Raw genomic sequence first — 19,709 nt, forward strand, 5'->3', positions numbered from 1 at the left:
GAGGGGCTCTGAGAGTGTTTAGTCAGGGGGAGGGGGTCTGAGAGGGTTCAGTCAGGGGGAGGGGCTCTGAGAGTGTTTAGTCAGGGGGAGGGGCTCTGAGAGGGTTTAGTCAGGGGGAGGGGCTCTGAGAGGGTTTAGTCAGGGGGAGGGGCTCTGAGAGGGTTCAGTCAGGGGGAGGGGCTTTGAGACGGTTCAGTCAGGGGGAGGGGCTCTGAGAGTGTTTAGTCAGGGGGAGGGGCACTGAGAGGGTTCAGTCAGGGGGAGGGGCACTAAGCACTAAGAGGGTTCAGTCAGTAGGAGGAGCTGTGAGAGGGTTTAGTTAGGGGGAGGGGCTCTGAGAGGGTTCAGTCAGGGGGAGGGGCTCTGAGAGTGTTTAGTCAGGGGGAGGGGGTCTGAGAGGGTTCAGTCAGGGGGAGGGGCACTAAGCACTAAGAGGGTTCAGTCAGTAGGAGGGGCTCTGAGAGGGTTCAGTCAGTAGGAGGAGCTCTGAGAGGGTTTAGTCAGGGGGAGGGGCTCTGAGAGGGTTCAGTCAGGGGGAGGGGCTCTGAGAGTGTTTAGTCAGGGGGAGGGGCTCTGAGAGGGTTTAGTCAGGGGGAGGGGCTCAGTGTTGCTCATGTTTTATAGGAGGCCTTTATTCATGGAAACTGGCAAATACTCCACTAAAGACAAAGAAATGCTCAGGTGGTTCGTTTTCTAGCACAGTCCAAACAAATGTTCATGAGCAGGAAAGTGGGAAAACTGCTGAGCAGAATCTATGAAAGTTTAAATGAAGCAACATAATTGTAGTGCCTCTGTACTGCAGAGATACACACCACCAAGTTTTGTAGAATTCTTGCTTTCAAGACCCGTCACATTTAAGGTCAGTACGGCGGGAGCAGGACTGGTCTGTCATGTCCTTCAGGACCTCTGACCTGTTGTTAGGATGTGGATGTGTCCAATGAGCTACGGCTGAGCAAAAAATGTATCCTAATTAGTCAAATTAGGTGTTTGTGTTATTTCCTTGAAACAAACAGGTTACCTGGACAGTGTAGCTGAAGGCTGAAATGAACTGCTTCCTGACTCTGAACTGTGTTTCCTTGTCGTTTACAGACCAGCCATATTCATGGTCGCCCGTCCAGTTCTTCGATGAAGACAACTGCCCCTCCCCTCCCAGGAATATGAAAGGTCTATCAGGCGGTCGTCCCCAGTTGAGCATCGCGCCCGGACACAGCTGCATCCTGGGTGACTGTGACCACTCGCTCGACCACCTGCAGCATGGGGTCCCTGACCCCCGCTCCTCCTACCTGCTCAGCCCCACGGAGAGCTGCCCTATGGACCACCACCGCTGCTCCCCTCGGAGCTCCATCCACTCCGAGTGCATGGTGATGCCCGTCTCCATGACCTCCGACCTCGTCTCCAGCAGCACCTTTCCCAGGATGCACTACAGCTCCCACCATGAGAGTGGGCGGGAGGATGGGTCCGTGCCTCACAGTGGAGGGGGTGTTGGAGGAGGTGGAGGTGGAGGTGGAGGTGGTGGTGGTGGTGGTGGTGGTGGAAACAGCAGTGGATCTGGGAAGATGAACCGCATCCCAGCCAACCTGCTGGACCAGTTTGAGAAGCAGCTCCCCATCCACCGTGACGGCTTCCACACGCTGCAGTACCAGCGCACGTCTGCGGCCGGTGCGTCCGGCGGGTCCGAGCACAGGAGCGAGAGCCCCGGACGCATCCGCCACCTGGTCCACTCCGTCCAGAAGCTCTTCACCAAATCCCACTCGCTAGAGGGCTCGTCCAAGATGAACGGCACCAAGGGAGATTCACGCTCAGACGGAGGTCATCACCACCACGGCGGACACCACCACGGCGGGCACCACAAACATAGCAAGAGGAGCAAGAGTAAGGAACGCAAGAGCGAGTCAAAGTACCGCTCCGGGATCGCCGGATGGTGGAGCTCCGACGACAACCTGGACAGTGACAGCACCTACAGAACCCCGAGCATCATGAGCCGTCATCACGTGGACCACGTGACCCACTGCTACCCAGACTCGGTCCAGAGCCACTTTGGTGACCTTTCGCTCAAGACCTCCAAGAGCAACAATGACGTGAAGTGTTCAGCCTGTGAGGGCGTTGCCATGGCGCCAGAAGGCAAGTTCATGAAGCGCAGCTCCTGGTCCACACTGACTGTTAGCCAGGCCAAGGAGGCTTACCGCAAGTCCTCACTCAACCTGGAGAAACCCGTGATGCCTCCAGACCTGAAGTCCTCCATGAGGCCGTGTCATTACCTGCAGGTTAGTCCCAGTCTGGAGTTGTGGGGTTCCTCCGGCTGTTAGACAGTATGACGCTCTTGAGCAGAACAGGCACTGAGAGATGAATCCAGAGACAGGAGAGTAAATCACTGATTTCATTTTATCTTGAATATTTTTATCACACTTGAAAATAGTTTTTTTGTTTGCAATACCAAAGAAAGAATAATTTGGTGAGTGATATCTGTGCCCCACACCATCAGTATGTATAATTTTAATGTCCACTAGTTTATCTAGAGCAGTGTAGCAATGATCCAAAAATCACAATGCTGTTTGTAAACCAAAACACGAATACACAGTATACACAGTATAAAGCAGTTTACCAGTCCTGCTACTGCTGAAGCCTTTCTGGTTGTGTATATGTTTGTGATGGTGTAATGTGAAGTGGGATGCACTCCTCTGTGGAGTGAGACACACCCCTCTGTGGAGTGAGACACACCTCTCTCTTGAGTGTGACACATCTCTCTGTAGAGTGAGATGCACTCCTCTGTGGAGTGAGACACACCTCTCTTGAGTGCGACACATCTCTCTGTGGAGTGAGACACACCCCTCTGTGGAGTGAGATACACCCCTCTGTGGAGTGAGACACACCCCTCTGTGGAGTGAGACACACTCCTCTGTGGAGTGAGACACACCTCTCTGTGGAGTGAGACACACCCCTCTGTGGAGTGAGACACACCTCTCTCTTGAGTGTGACACATCTCTCTGTAGAGTGAGATACACCCCTCTGTGGAGTGAGATGCACTCCTCTGTGGAGTGAGACACACCTCTCTCTTGAGTGCGACACACCCCTCTGTGGAGTGAGACACACTCCTCTGTGGAGTGAGACACACCCCTCTGTGGAGTGAGATACACCCCTCTGTGGAGTGAGACACACCCCTCTGTGGAGTGAGACACCCTCTCTGTGGAGTGAGACACACCCCTCTGTGGAGTGAGACACACCCCTCTGTGGAGAGCAGATTCAGCAGTACCGCCAGCTGGGCAGTAGCACTACGTGCCCGGAGGAGTGTTGCTAATGTTCAAGAAATACTGCAAACACAGAGTCATATTGATCATCATTGATTGTTTGGTACTAAAATGAGCTCATATATCACTGTTAGCAACTTTCATTATTCAAGGGACACTTAATTTTTCAGTACTTGAGATAGCTTGGCATACAGTATGGAGCATAACTGTTGAAAATATCCACTTGTGATTTTCTGTCATGAAATCACAAACGTTATCTAACCGAGCTGTGCACATCTGTCAGGACTGCTTGTTTATCCCCACTGCCTTCCACAATAATTGTTTAAACCAGTTAATCAACCATGGATCTAGCTTGTTCAACCTTCTGTCAACAGAGCCACACACACTCCGTTGTCTTTAATGCCCACACGCAAACACATTTGGCCTACCTCCCAAAAGAATGAACACTCAGTAGGCCAGAAGCACAGTACGTTTAGCATTGGGCTGTGTGGAAGGAATGAGAGACCACACCCAGATTTGAGCTGCTTCAGCTACAGGTGAAGCATGTTCACGGTGTGTTGGTGGGTTTGGCAGGCACACTAGGACAGAACCCATTTGGACGTGGGTTCTGTGCTAAGCATTCTAAGGGTCCATTAAACGTCTAGCTTGTGTCATCTATTAAAGATGAACAGAAGTTGTTTGCAAAGAATAAGGTGATACACAGTGGACAGTCAGAAATCTGAAATATATTAGAAATATGCTGTATATTAGCGCAGGTTAGTTTTAGGAAGAAGCTTGAACAAAGGACAAAGGGTACACAAGCTGTGCCCAGAGCTGTTAGCCAACGTAGCTAACATAACAAGAGCAATGAGTCAAAACAATTACAAACGTGCTGCAGGTTGGATTACAAATAGACGTACGATTATATTGCTGTGATAAATAACGCTTACACTTATAAAATGACAGTGCTAATACAACGACCAGGATGTTAGAATGCACCTATTGTCTGTAATGATATTATGCAAAGGTCCTTCAGGACTGAGACCAATGAGCTGGTGTGTCATAGGAATGCTTTATGCTTCTGACCACCTCTAGAGAGTTGCATAGATATTCTGAGGGATGTGGTGGGTACAGAAAGGGGTTTGCGAGTGAATTTATTCATTTCTGTAATTGCATGTTTGGGGCTGTGGGAGTGAAGGAGAACCACGCTGTTGTTGTGTCTCCGAGACGTATGTGTCACTTGCACCAATCCGTCCTCATTATCACACTAATTAGTTTCGGTTTGTGTTTATCAAGCATGTCAGGTAGGATTAACTGCCAACATGTGCCACTGTGACCTGAACCATCTGAAAATCGATGATTCTGATCCACGCCTGTGTCAAACCTTTAATAGGCTATTTCGGCGGCAATAAACATGCAACGCTAAAAATAGAGCTGGCTATCTGTCTCTGTGCTGCTGTGTTGGGCAGCTGTTATCAGCGCAGACCTCAGTGACCCGTGCTTTCAGACAGATTTATGCCCCTGTGCTGGGGAGTACACTGACCGTATTTAGGGGTATTTCTGGAGTCTCTTCATCGGGAAGGTTAGCTGAGTGAAGGAGATGGAAATGTTAGCAGTGAATGCAGTTCAGAGAACAATCAATGCTAAAAAGTTTTACTTGTTTGTTTTTGTCTTGTACCATTGCTTCTAACTCCCTTTGGCCTTTGTGTCCGAGAGGACGTGGCCTGTGATTGGCTGAGCCCAGATGGCTGATCTGCACTTGGATTGGCTTCCACAGACGGGTAACGCCGACGCCCATGAAACAACACAAGGTTTAAATGTCAGATGTCAGATCACATCAGACATCATTAGAGATTGATTTAATGCCATTAGTTTGGCACTGAGTTGAGGAGAAAGACTTGCGATTGTCATTCATAATCATTGTCATAATCTGATTGAAGCTCATTCACAATTCATCGTCTCATCTTCACTGCTCGTTTCACACTGTCGGCCATTATTTAGTTACGTGTAACAGATTAGTGACAGTCACGCTTGAAGACTCATTCTGTGAGAGTAGATATGGCCTGTTGTGTTGGTCGGGGTCAGGGTCAGGATTTCTCATAAAAGCCATCTCACTTGAAATGCTTGCGTTTGCTGGGTCAGAAGACCACTCTTCTTTCAAAGCAACCAAGATTGTTGCCTGTTAACTGAGCAAATGTACTAAATGTACATAGCTGCTCTATCTCCAGTAGAACTCTACCTCTTAAACTACTGCATATATTGGGTATAAGACGTTAGACCAGGGACGCCTGTCTCTAGTGCTGGAGTTTAGACGAAGGCTCTGAATGAAGACTGAGTAGATCCCTCACGAGACTACAATAAAACTTGTACTGCACATATTGCAACAAAGGAAGCTTTTGAACAACACAACCTCAGGGAGGAACTCTAAGACGGAACTCCAGAAAACAGTATTAGCATCTGTCCTGCTAGGATCCACCTTCTCATTACTGCCTCTCCAGTGGTGAATGAATATGAAGCAGAAACACACGCCATTCATTTAGAGGCAGTGACACATTCTGTTCCCCTGCATCATGTCACAGTGGACTGGCTCTCAGCAGCGAGACAACAGACTCTCAACGCTACATGGTAAACAAATTTACACAGAATATATCAGTCAATATCACTGTCTTATAACGGATATGTTTCCTTCCATGTGATTCTAATCACTTTGATGGTTTTCTTGTTGGGGTGGATGGAGAACCCCACCTGTTGTCTTATGACTCCATACCCCCCACCCTGTCACCCAGTCTGGCCCACTACAGAACTGGAGCCAGAACTGGGATGGGAAGACAGGGGTGTGAACGGCCAGGTTCCAGATTGTGACTGGACTCAGGGTTAGCCCAGCCCAGCCCAGCCCAGCCCAGCCCAGGCAGGGGGCTCTATTGTACTATTGTACTGTACTCTGGAGTTTATGCATAAAATTTGTCTTGGCGTCTGTAGGTGATGTGTTAACATCTGCAGGTCAGATCACCAGCATTTACCTCCAGGCCTGAGGTTCTAATCAGGTGTTTTGGAGCCGATAACTCAGGGTATAATGAAAAGATTTTGGTCAGTCAGAGATTACGGTTTAAGTTTGTTAAACCTGCCCTCTGGAATACTGCCTTTTACGATGGCGTTAACTGAAACCTTATTTGAGCTACAAAGGTCAAACTTCCCTTTGTAAAATTGATTAATCTAATTGATCATGATGAATCTCTTGTTAATAAAGTCTGTTAATAAAGTCTGCTAAATAATATGCCGGCTGGCTCGTTGCAGACACAGACATTAAACTATGTGTGTGGTCTGCTGATAGGCCCCGCCCACCTGAGAGATGAACACAACGCAACAATAACAGGACAACTGATGCACCTAGTGGTGGGGACTGTATCGTCACACTTTATGTACTCAAATATACTGAGCTCTTCATATCCTCAAATATACTGGGCTCTTCACATACTCAAATATACTGGGATCTTTATATACTTTATATACTCAAATATACTGGGTTCTTTATATACTCAAATATACTGGGCTCTTCATATACTCAAATATACTGGGCTTTTCATATACTCAAATATACTGGGCTCTTTATATACTTTATATACTTAAATATACAGGGCTCTTTATATACTCATATATACAGGGCTCTTTATATACTTTATATACTCAGATATACTGGGTTCTTTATATACTCAAATATACTGGATTCTTTATATACTCAAATATTCTGGGCTCTTTATATAGTCAAATATACTGAGCTCTTTATATATTCAAATATACTGGGTTCTTTATATACTCAAATATACTGGGTTCTTTATATACTCAAATATACTGGATTCTTTATATACTCAAATATACTGGGTTCTTTATATACTTAAATATACAGGGTTCTTTATATACTTAAATATACAGGGCTCTTTATATACTTTATATAATACTTTATATACTGTCTGTAGTGGTAGGATGGGGTGAGTGTCTGTAATGACAGGATGGGGGTGAGTGTCTGTAATGACAGGATGGGGGTGAGTGTCTGTAGTGACATACTAAGCATTGCCTCTAAATGACTAACAGTGCACAAGATAATGCTGTGATTTAAAGTGGAATTAGTCATGGCGAAATACACACACACTCAGGATTCAAGTGGTGCCTTTTAGCACACAGAGTTCTCTGAGAAAAATGATCATTGTTTAGCATAATTGGTATTAGGAAGATCACTGGGATAATTGAGCTTGGAACATCTGACTTGATTTGGTTGGAATTGAGTTGCTCTGGTGCCGTGCTGTGTTAAAGCGGCCTGCAGTCTGGTGGAGAGAGGGGCGTTGTTTGATCTTCACCCCTGCGGGACTGGTTGCCCGTGTTAGGCAGGAGATGAGGGCACAGAAGCTGCAGCTATGGTGAGCTGTGAGGGTCCACGGGAGCAGATGGAGCGTACAGAGACACCGGGCGCTGGGACGCAGGTGTTGGGCTGCCTGGTAATGATACTCTACACCAGCTGATGGAGGCACCCGCTAACCTACACCTAATTCACACCCACAATCACTCTAGGCACTTACACACAGATGCATACACACACGTGCACACACACACACACACACACACACGTGCACACACACACACACACACACACACACACACACACACACACACACACACACACACACACACACACACACACTATGCTGCATGGTCTGGTCCATCTTTCCTCATTGTGTAATAGTCTCTCTTGTCGTGTTTATATTCTGGGTTTTATCTCTCTCTCTCTTTCTATCATTTACTCTCTCACTGACTCATTTTCATTTTTGCCTGCTGTGTCAGGGACTGTGAGCTGTTCTGTGGGGGACCAGAGACATCAGAGCACTTGTAAGATACTTGTAGCTATAGAACCTCCTCTAGGGACGCTATAGTTGTGTGACCCTTGACTTTTGGCCAGATCTCCACTCAGCAGGCGAACACTACACACTAGTTCGCAGTTACGTGAATGCCAAAATGTTTTCCCACATTTCCAGAAGAGAGTCATTTACATACAGGCCAAAATGACTCTGTCCATTTGAAATAGTGGGATTAGAACTTCAGTGTTCAGTGAGCATCTGTTTGGGTCTCACTGCTGCAGGAATCACCTCATTTGGTCATAATGGATCATAATGCTGAACATGACGGTTCCTCAGTGTAGCGTTTGGTCTGTGTCTGCTCTTCCTCATCCTGCGTGGGCGGGGCTGTGTCTGCTCTTCCTCATCCTGCGTGGGCGGAGCTGGGTCTGCTCTTCCTCATCCAGCGTGGGCGGGGCTGGGGTTTATGGATCGGTGTGCTACATGCTGTGTTGTAAACACTGGAAAGCGAGAGAGATGATTGGATATAGCATTACCGAGCCCCGGGGCTAATCACTATTAGCAACCACAACAAGAATCCAAGGTCACACTCTCTGCATATCTGTCTGTGTGTTGGTGTCCTACGGTATGCGTACATTTATGCTTTACGGCTCTTTGTTTAGTTTCTCTATATTTACTGTCTTTCTCTTTCTTTTTTCTCTTTGTGTTCCTCTCTTCTTGCCCTTGTCTCTTCTCCTCCCTTCGTCTTCTCTTCTGAGGTGAGCAGATGATTGCTCCAAGCCAGTTCTGCTGACAGGGTGTTGCGGAGCACTTTAATAAGCCAGTTAATGAGTGTGTTCATGAGCAAAAGACGAGCCAGAGAGAGAGAGAGAGAGAGAGAGAGAGAGAGGGAGAAAAGGGCAGAGAGAGAGAGAGAGAGAGAGGGAGAAAAGGGCAGAGAGAGAGAGAGAGAGAGAGAAGGGCAGAGAGAGACAGGAGAGAGAGAGAGAGAGAGAGAGAGAGAGAGAGGGAGAAAAGGGCAGAGAGAGAGAGAGAGAAAGAAAAGGGCAGAGAGCCCATGAGAAAGAAATGGAAGTGAGAGGGGAGAGACATATGGAGAGAGAGAAAGAGAGAGAGAGATAGAACGTGAGAATGGAAAAGATAGGGAGCTAGAGAGAGAGATGGAAAGAGAGCATGAGAAAGATAAATGTGGAGATAATGAGAGAGCGAGAGAGAGAGAGAGAGAGAGAGAGAGAGACTGATTAAAAGCCAGCTGCATGGCTATGCAAGACAAACAGCTCAATAAAACCCCAGTCTGAGCCTTCTGAGAGTGGGAGAGAGGTTGTGCAGTCAGCAAACTGTGTGTGTGTGTGTGTGTGTGTGTGTGTGTGTGTGTGTGTGTGTGTGCGTGCGTGCGTGCGTGCGTGCGTGCGTGCGTGCGTGCGTGCGTGCGTGCGCGTGCGTGCGTGCGTGCGCGCGTGCGTGCGCGCGCGTGCGTGCGTGCGTGCGTGCGTGCGTGCGTGCGTGCGTGTGTGTGTGCGTGCGTGCGTGCGTGCGTGCGTGTGTGTGTTTGCGCACGCACGCACAGGCTTCCATCGTGGGACAAGATGTTCTTACACACTGTATCATATTTTAGGTTCAGAAGTTAATAGGTTAAAATAAATCATTTAAATAGGTCATTGATGTTTGCAATTAATTCAGAGGCCAGGACCCTGCTATAAAGATGGATTTATGAACTCTGTGAACTTTGTGGAAGTTGTAGTCGTGTGTTTGTATATACGCACGCACACATGCATCTCTTCCTCCATCTGTCTGCTTGCATATATAAATCTGAGGATGAGAAGTGTGTGTATTCATGTGATTTATATATACCACAGTCATGGTCCTGTGGTAGGGAACTGGTCTTGTGACCGGAGGGTCGTGGGTTCGATTCCCAGGGCTGAGGCCATGACTGAGGTGCCCTTGAGCAAGGCACCTAACCCCAACTGCTCCCCGGCCCTCTAGTAATCACTAGTGTGTGTGTGTGTGTGTGTGTGTGTGTGTGTGTGTGTGTGTGTGTGTGTGTGTGTTTTAACTGCACAGATGGGTAAATGTGGAGGACAAATTTCGATTGCAGTGAAAAATTACAATTGACAAATATGGCACATTTACATTTGCACTATTATCAACAGCAGCAACATTCAATATTTATGATATAGATATTATAGGTTTTACAGTTTTACAGGTTTTACAATTTCAGTAAGACAAACAAGATACTTTATTATGTAACTTTTAGCAAAGTGGGTGGTGTGTATAAGGGTTATTGAGGGTGTATTTATTACTTATACATATTCAGAACCATATGGTTTAAGGTAATGGAGCGATTCCCCTCTCCCTTTTTCTTTCTCTGGAGGCTCCTCCCCTCCTCTCCTCTGGACGCTCCTCCCCTTCTCTCCTCTGGAGGCTCCTCCCCTTCTCTCCTCTAGAGGCCCCTCCCCTTCTCTCCTCTAGAGGCCCCTCCCCTTATGTCCTCTAGAGGCCCCTCCCCTTATATCCTCTAGAGGCCCCTCCCCTTATGTCCTCTAGAGGCCCCTCCCCTTATATCCTCTAGAGGCCCCTCCCCTTATGTCCTCTAGAGGCCACTTCCCTTTCCTACTCCAGAGACTCTTCCCCCTCCTCTACTCTAGAGGCTGCTCCGCCCCTCTACTCAAGAGGCTCCTCCCCTCCTGTATTCTATAGGCTCCTCCCCCTCCTCTCCTCTGGTGACTCTTCCTCCTTCTCATCTCATTTATTCACTTTATTTCTTTTCAGTTTTATCAGCAACTTCAAATGACTCTAATCACACCACAGCGTGTGTCTTTCTTCTAGCTTTCAAAATCTAAAAATATCAAATCCTCCCAGACCTAATTAACCCAACGTCTCTGAGTGGGTCCATGTGTGTGTATGGATGACTCGACATTTTGGGTATTTCACTGATTCTTGAACCCTATTCTTTATTGTTCTTAATTAATGCTAAAGACTCAAAAGTGAACTAAAACATGCTACATTTTTCAGTTACAAAAAAAAAAAAAACTACATTTCCCACAATTCTGATACCCGTGAAGTGACGGTCTCTCAACACTGCAGTATTTCAACATAGATGTGATTTTCCCAATAAGTGTAATTGAGAAATACAAATAATGATCCCAAAATGTCCAGGAAGAGAAACATCGATTCAGATGGAAGGATGTTTCTAGAAAGATGGGAGCTTGTTGTTCTTCAAGGAGAAAAACCGGTATGTCTTGTCTTTTGTGTTATGAAGTTGTGGCGGTTGACAAAAAGTACGTCAGTATATGGAGACCAAACACGGAGCTAAGTGCCATTAGTTATCAAGAAAAACAACAAATTGCCAAAGAATTAAAATACAAACCGCGATGGCAACTGAATGTGTTCACAACCACAAACCATGCGGCAGTAAACGCAGCTTTGTTGGGACTGAAGAAATCCCCCGCGGTTCAAAGTCTTTTTCAGAGGGAGCGTTTTTGAAGCACAATTGCTATTTTCAGTTATTTGATATTTCAAGTAAATGTGATATCTTTGATGTTATTTTTCTTTATTCACTTTGATAGTTTGATCATTGATTGATGGAGTAATGTGGGTTTCATAACATAAATTAAAAGGATTTATTTTATAATAACAGTAACAAGCAAAAATATTTTTTTACAAATATATATGTAATATGTGTAACTTGAATAAGTAATAAATTCAGAGTTGTTAAACATTAAGGATTAGTTACATTTATAAGTTACATATGGCCCTCTGTGGGCAACGATTATGCAGATGTGGCCCGCGATGAAAATGAGTTTGACACCCCTGCACTATAGAATGAGTGGGGGTCACCCACCCATTTACCTAATGTGTAGAAACAATGAGCCTGAACTTACAATGTAGGTACACACACATTCTTCCCTCTTGTCACTCCATGAATAGTAGAAATACAGCTGACAAAACACTAGCAAAACAAATGATACCACAAACACGTAGCAGTGTGCTAGTACCCACAGGGACAAATATGTCTATATAAACAGAGGTGGCAATTCCAGGTTCAGAAAGTAAAAGTCCTCACCAGGATTTTGCTCAGGCTTCCTGGATTGTGTTGATTCCATTAATTTTACCTGGATTGCACTAATTAGAAAATCCAGCAAGCTTGAGCAAAATCCTGGTGAGGACTTTTACTTTCTGAACCTGGAATTGACACCTGTGGATATAAATGGTACATACAGACATTGTCAGTACCCGGAAGTAACATCAGCATCAACTCAGCAGGGGCGCCTCAAGTGGAGGAGTTGAAGTATCTCGGGTTCTTGTTCACGAGGGAAGGATGGAAGGAGAGGTTGACAGGTGGATCGGTGCTGCGGCTGCAGTGTTGTGGACACCGTACTGGACCGTTGTAGTGAAGAGAGAGCTGAGCCAAAAGACAAAGCTCTCGATTTACTGGTCAATCAATGTTCTGACTCTCACCTATGGCCACGAGCTCTGGGCAGTGACCAAAAGAATGAGATTGCCGCTGAAATTAGTTTCCTCTGCAGGGTGTGCGTGCTCCCCCTTAGAGACAATCTGGTCTGGATGCCCCCTGGGCGCCTCCCTGGTGAGATGCTCTGGCCATGTCCAACTGGGAGGAGACCCCGGGGAAAACCCAGGACGCGCTGGAGAGATTATATCTCTCGGCTGTCCTGGGAACACCTCAGTATCCCCCCAGAAGAGCTAGAAGTGGTGGCTGGGGAGAGGGAAACATGGGCCTCTTTGCTTAGACTACTGCCCCCGGTAGGCTACCACTCGGACCCAGATAAGCGGATGAAAATGGATGTCCGTCCCCTTGCTCCGCAGCGCGTGCTGCGTTACAGCTGTCCAATATTCTTTTGTGCATTATTGTCATGCCAACTTACAAACACCTTGATTCACTTTCACATCAAAAATAAACTAGTGCTCATCCGGACCTGCAGGGGGCAGACCAGTATTGCAACAACCATTAACTTCCTGTGGGATCTGAGGGATTTCCTGAAAAGCGGCCATCTTTACTCTCAGATGAAGTCATGCTGCAGAGGACAAAGGAGCTAGCGTTTGAAACAAAACCCGGGAAATGACAAACGAAAGAAAACAAGAAAATCCTTCAGTTCACCGGTAAAACGCTACTGGTTATCAACCTGTTTGGCTGACTGACTGGCTACCTGTTTGGCTAATTGACTGGCTACCTGTTTGAGTTGTTCCTTGTGTGACTGGGCTCTTTCAAGTTGGAGCATAACTGAGGCAAAATCAAAACAAAACACCAAGAAACTTGACAATTATAATAAAACGTCTTTGAAAATGTTGGTACCTTTCAATGATCTGGCCCAGATATCTCTATACTTCTCATTTCTCACTCATTCATCCTGCCTTCATTCCATTGGCCGTTCAACAACCCTGGAAATGACGAGTCTAAATGTGTCAAAGATACACGCCATCATCAAGTCAGTCCATGAAACTTTATAACTTGTTTTGTTTCCATTGGAGAGATCCAGAGAAAGAGCTGCTGAGTGCTAAATGTAAAGCGTTAGCAATAATATCTACTCATGCCATGATGAGTTCAGTGCTTCTCCGAACTCCACGACGTGCCGTGTGGTTGGGAGACCCTGTTAGCTCACTAGCACGTTAGCCCCTTAGCTCATTAAGAGGAATAGCCCTAGTGCTCCTCCAGATGCTTTGATCTGATCAGTAGATGTGGGATAATTCAGAGCTGCTCCAGTAGATCATGACAGGAACACCCCACTCAAACAAACAGAGAGAGAGAGAGAGAGAGAGAGAGAGAGAAAGAGAGAGAGAGTGAGAGAGAGAGAGAGAGAAAGAGAGAGAGAGAGAGAGAAAGAGAGAGACGAAGCTGGATAGACTGTATCCCATGTCTAATGAAAGGGTTGTTTAGTAACTGAGAAATGCTGAAAGCAACCGATTTGTTCCTTTGATGTACAGACTGATTAGGAACTGGCTTGACATCATGTTTCTCGTTATGACACAGCCATTTGGATGTTGCTGTTACAAAAACAATCTTTTCTAGTGCTATGCAAATACAGACATAATGTTTGTGGTCTAAACTTAATCATAGAACTGTAAAAATATTGTAGACTTGGAAATCAAGGCAGTGTTTTGTTTATTACACATTAGTGTATAACATGGTAGCTTGAAGTTTTACAAATAACATGAGAAGCTGGAATAAAACAAGAGAGAACAGAAGAGAAGAGAAAAGGAGGATTGTGGGGGAAAAATGCATAAAAATCACTACAACTCTGATCTCAATGTTCCAACTATGAGAAAGAAAGAAGCACTATTAACACTATATTCACCACCACGTCTTTCCTGGTTCACTTCTACCTGCTGTTCTGTTGCTGTTCCATGTTACTCCTGTAATGAAGCGTTATATCAGTAGTAGTAACGAGGTCCCGCGTGTGTGCAGGTTACTCCTATAATGGAGCGTTAATAGCGGTGGAGTGTAGTAACGAGGTCCCGCGTGTGTGCAGGTTACTCCTGTAATGGAGCGTTAATAGCGGTGGAGTGTAGTAACGAGGTCCCGCGTGTGTGCAGGTTACTCCTATAATGGAGCGTTAATAGCGGTGGAGTGTAGTAACGAGGTCCCGCGTGTGTGCAGGTTACTCCTATAATGGAGCGTTAATAGCGGTGGAGTGTAGTAACGAGGTCCCGCGTGTGTGCAGGTTACTCCTATAATGGAGCGTTAATAGCGGTGGAGTGTAGTAACGAGGTCCCGCGTGTGTGCAGGTTACTCCTATAATGGAGCGTTAATAGCGGTGGAGTGTAGTAACGAGGTCCCGCGTGTGTGCAGGTTACTCCTGTAATGGAGCGTTAATAGCGGTGGAGTGTAGTAACGAGGTCCCGCGTGTGTGCAGGTTACTCCTATAATGGAGCGTTAATAGCGGTGGAGTGTAGTAACGAGGTCCCGCGTGTGTGCAGGTTACTCCTATAATGGAGCGTTAATAGCGGTGGAGTGTAGTAACGAGGTCCCGCGTGTGTGCAGGTTACTCCTATAATGGAGCGTTAATAGCGGTGGAGTGTAGTAACGAGGTCCCGCGTGTGTGCAGGTTACTCCTGTAATGGAGCGTTAATAGCGGTGGAGTGTAGTAACGAGGTCCCGCGTGTGTGCAGGTTACTCCTATAATGGAGCGTTAATAGCGGTGGAGTGTAGTAACGAGGTCCCGCGTGTGTGCAGGTTACTCCTATAATGGAGCGTTAATAGCGGTGGAGTGTAGTAACGAGGTCCCGCGTGTGTGCAGGTTACTCCTATAATGGAGCGTTAATAGCGGTGGAGTGTAGTAACGAGGTCCCGCGTGTGTGCAGGTTACTCCTATAATGGAGCGTTAATAGCGGTGGAGTGTAGTAACGAGGTCCCGCGTGTGTGCAGGTTACTCCTATAATGGAGCGTTAATAGCGGTGGAGTGTAGTAACGAGGTCCCGCGTGTGTGCAGGTTACTCCTATAATGGAGCGTTAATAGCGGTGGAGTGTAGTAACGAGGTCCCGCGTGTGTGCAGGTTCCGCAGGACGAGTGGGGCGGTTATCCCGGCGGGAAGGACGAGGAGATCCCGTGCAGGAGGATGAGGAGCAGCAGCTACGTGAAGGCTATGGGCGACGAGGAGAGCGACGACTCTGACGGAAGCCCCAAGGACTCGCCACAGAAGAGCGTTCGGCCCACGGGCTTCATCAAGTCTGTGCTGCAGAGGCAGCTGTCCGACCAGAGGTACGCGTGAGAGTGCCCTCTATGGGTCTGGAGGCTAGAATCATAAAGAAATAGTGGTGGTAATAGTTAAAGAATTTTATGGAACAATAAAATTCCCAAGGAAAAAAATGCACAAATTCATGAAGCCGCAGATTCAGAAGCATGAATTTTTGTGGTATTACTGAATACAGAAAATTGTCCTGGAAATAAAGATTTTTAAGAGACACAGAAGTAAGAAAAATATACACAGCAAAAAACCATTCAGATTAATTTAATAATAACAATAATCATATAAAAAATAAAAGCAATATAAAAGTAGCGGAAGGTGCACTGAGGTCTGGTGTGAAAGGATTTGGGAATCTTCTGGTGTTGTGGAAAGGACCATGAGAGAGCAACCTCAGGAACTCTGGTCATGCAGGTCTGGGACCTTCTCCACGTCATGCAGTTCTGGGGCCTTCTCCACGTCATGCAAGTCTCCCCGTGGAGTCAGTAATAATGGAGTCTGGGCCGGTGGAGTCACAGATGTGAATAAGATATAGCACAGCCCTTTAATTGATTTCAGTCAAACAAGTCTATAGAGTGTTGGGGAAGTTACTCAAAAACAGTAATCATTACTCATTACTGCACTGAAATTGTAATAGGATTATTTAAATTGTAAAAGGGTTATTTCACTCATTACTTCCTGGAGAATGTAATATCAAACCTCGTTACTTTGAAGGTACATCCATAATGTATACAAATAGCTTGCAAATGTTTTTCAGTGTGATAATACACTTTTGCCTGTGAACAGGTACTGTGTTCAGTATTTGTCTAAGTAAAGGCAACTCAATAGCATTTCCTCTGCCAGCTACAAGGTTGTTTAAGTCTCCATGAGCTACTTTCCTTCCTGCTGCTGAATGAAAATCCAGTGTAGCTTGTTTTGGACATATTAGAGCACTCTTTCAGTACAGAGATCACTCTTGTTTTCAGTACAGAGATGCACTCTTGTTTCGGACATATTGGAGCACTCTTTCAGTACAGAAATCTTTAGTCAGGAGTTTACTGGGACACTGTCTCTTTCAGTACAGAGATCTTTAGTCAGGAGTTTACTGGGACACTGTCTCTTTCAGTACAGAGATCTTTAGTCAGGAGTTTACTGGGACACTGTCTCTTTCAGTACAGAGATCTTTAGTCAGGAGTTTACTGGGACACTGTCTCTTTCAGTACAGAGATCTTTAGTCAGGAGTTTACTGGGACACTGTCTCTTTCAGTACAGAGATCTTTAGTCAGGAGTTTACTGGGACACTGTCTCTTTCAGTACAGAGATATTTAGTCAGGAGTTTACTGGGACATTGTCTCTTTCAGTACAGAGATCTTTAGTCAGGAGTTTACTGGGACACTGTATCTTTCAGTACAGAGATCTTTAGTCAGGAGTTTACTGGGACACTGTCTCTTTCAGTACAGAGATCTTTAGTCAGGAGTTTACTGGGACACTCTCTCTTTCAGTACAGAGATCTTTAGTCAGGAGTTTACTGGGACACTGTCTCTTTCAGTACAGAGATCTTTAGTCAAGAGTTTACTGGGACACTGTCTCTTTCAGTACAGAGATCTTTAGTCAGGAGTTTACTGGGACACTCTCTCTTTCAGTACAGAGATCTTTAGTCAGGAGTTTACTGGGACACTGTCTCTTTCAGTACAGAGATCTTTAGTCAGGAGTTTACTGGGACACTGTCTCTTTCAGTACAGAGCTCTTTAGTCAGGAGTTTACTGGGACACTGTCTCTTTCAGTACAGAGATCTTTAGTCAGGAGTTTACTGGGACACTGTCTCTTTCAGTACAGAGATCTTTAGTCAGGAGTTTATTGGGACACTGTCTCTTTCAGTACAGAGATCTTTAGTCAGGAGTTTACAGGGACACTGTCTCTTTCAGTACAGAGATCTTAGTCAGGAGTTTATTTGAGGCACTCTGTCCTTCAATATTCAGGTCTTTAGTCCATAGTTTTAGTGTGCCCCCTGATTAAGTGCTTCAGCAGATAGCTTGTTGAGTTTGCAGCATGGGAAATGTGCTTTTGGCTTGGGTATAACTTTCACTCCACACTAATGGTTTACTAACGGTTCACACTAATCTCCATCAGTGATGGCTAAGTTACCTTGAGAAAGTAATCCGATTACTGATTACTGATTACTCCTTTTAAAAGTAACTTAGTTACGTTACATATTAGGCTACTTGATTTTAAAAGTAACTACGTTAGATTACAAGTTACTTTAGTAGTTACATTCAGCAGCAAAATAAATTTTTCCAATACTCACTTTATTGGAAGTGCATTTTTAACAGTAACAATGTATTGAAGCAGGTTCGGTAACCGAGGCAGAAACTGCTTAATCCAAAAATCCCGAGGAGGGAAACTTTATTGATAACGCAACCCTGGCGCGCGCAGGCTCCGCCCCCCAGTGTCACTTAAAGGGCAAGACTCGCCGTGAGGAGTAGTAGTCGCTACAGTATCTCCTGACATTACGTTTGTGTAGCTGCGCGGTATTATTTGTAAATTTATTTGTAAACGTAATACAAGCGAACTGGGGTGGGTTTCCCGAAACGTTCGTAGCGCCAAGTACTTCGTAACCTCGTATGAAACGTACGAGGTTAAGAAGTACTTAGCGCTACGAACGTTTCGGGAAACCCACCCCAGTTCAGTCAGACAGCTTGTGAAACGAAATACCATTACAATTTCAAGCATTTTAAAGTAGGCGACGTTAGTCAAAATTCCAGCACTTTTCAAACGTGGAACACAAAGCAACATTAAAATTGGTCAGATAAATGTTCCTTCCCCTGTTGGGTCGCGCGCGTGCGGAGTCGAGCGCTACGGTCAGACGCAAAAGTAGAACAGAGCCAAGAAGAAAGCAAAAATATATATTTTACTAGGGAAAATATAAATAGTAACGCACAGTTATTTGGATAAGTAACTTTAATCTGATTACTGGACTGGAAATAGTAGCTCGTTATATTACTCGTTACCGAAAAAAGTGGTAAGATTAGAGTAACTGTTACTGACATCACTGATCTCCATATGTGGAAACACCCATTCTTGTCCTCCACCATTGCAGCCAAACTGTGTTTGTACTGCGCTCAACACATTCATAGTCACATGACACGCTGTGCAGTCAGCTGGGAATGGTGTTAGTGCAGGCCCACGTAACACAGAAGACTGCTTAGCAACACATTAGAAACACCTTTTGAGAACAGCTTAGGGACACCTTAAGGAAGACTTTATGAACACTTTATGAACACTTTCAACACACCTCAGGAACATTACAACATTATTATATAACATTGTAATGTAAGAAATGGTGTTTTTAATATATGTAATGTGATTAGGAAATATTTAATGCTTTTACATTCGTTCTTTACAGAAAAAATAATCATATTACTGTATTGTGTTGTTTTGTACCACATTACACTGTGTTACGCTGTAGCCGCGCCACAGTGTGATAACAGCAGATGTTCCCAGGTTGTCCCTGAAGTCAAGAGATGCTTTGATAAAATGTCAACATCTTGGTGGTGTATTTCAGATCACCAGAACTGACTATACAAGTTCATGTGGCCAGCTGCAGTGTGTGCGCTTTTGTGTTGGAGGACACAGAAACCTTGTTCACTGTCTGTTTCATGCACAGGACTGATGCTTTTCTCATAATTCTGTTCCTCTCTGACCTTGTTTGTCACTTACCCATTCATAAATCATATCGCATGTTGCCAGGCAACGGTGGACTCCCATTATGATGTAACAGTGGGACAATGTTGTCACTTTGCCCAAGAGCAAACAGAAACAGTTTCTATGGCAAACAGTGGTGTTGAGAGCGTAAACCATCAGTGAAGATATGTTCTGTTCAACTTCAGCACTCAAACACCCACGCACACACACACACACACACGCACACACACACACACACACACACACACACACACACACACAC

General features: G+C 45.5%; 1 protein-coding gene across 3 annotated transcripts in view; it reads left to right on the plus strand.

Moving 5' to 3' along the window:
* dlgap2a (discs, large (Drosophila) homolog-associated protein 2a) overlaps positions 1–19,709 on the plus strand; it is a 160,190-nt gene that overhangs the window by 59,594 nt on the left and 80,887 nt on the right. For all 3 annotated transcript variants that reach the window (XR_013121775.1, XM_076977577.1, XM_076977576.1), the window contains exons 2-3: positions 1,090–2,264; positions 15,578–15,783. Coding sequence is in view for 2 of the 3 variants with exons in the window: in XM_076977577.1 (XP_076833692.1) it covers positions 1,158–2,264; positions 15,578–15,783 (1,313 nt within the window). In the remaining variant the exon portion in view is untranslated. The remainder of the gene's footprint in view (positions 1–1,089; positions 2,265–15,577; positions 15,784–19,709) is intronic.

Source organism: Brachyhypopomus gauderio, chromosome 17, assembly GCF_052324685.1.
Source record: "Brachyhypopomus gauderio isolate BG-103 chromosome 17, BGAUD_0.2, whole genome shotgun sequence".
In the NCBI taxonomy this organism is placed as follows: Eukaryota; Metazoa; Chordata; class Actinopteri; order Gymnotiformes; family Hypopomidae; genus Brachyhypopomus; species Brachyhypopomus gauderio.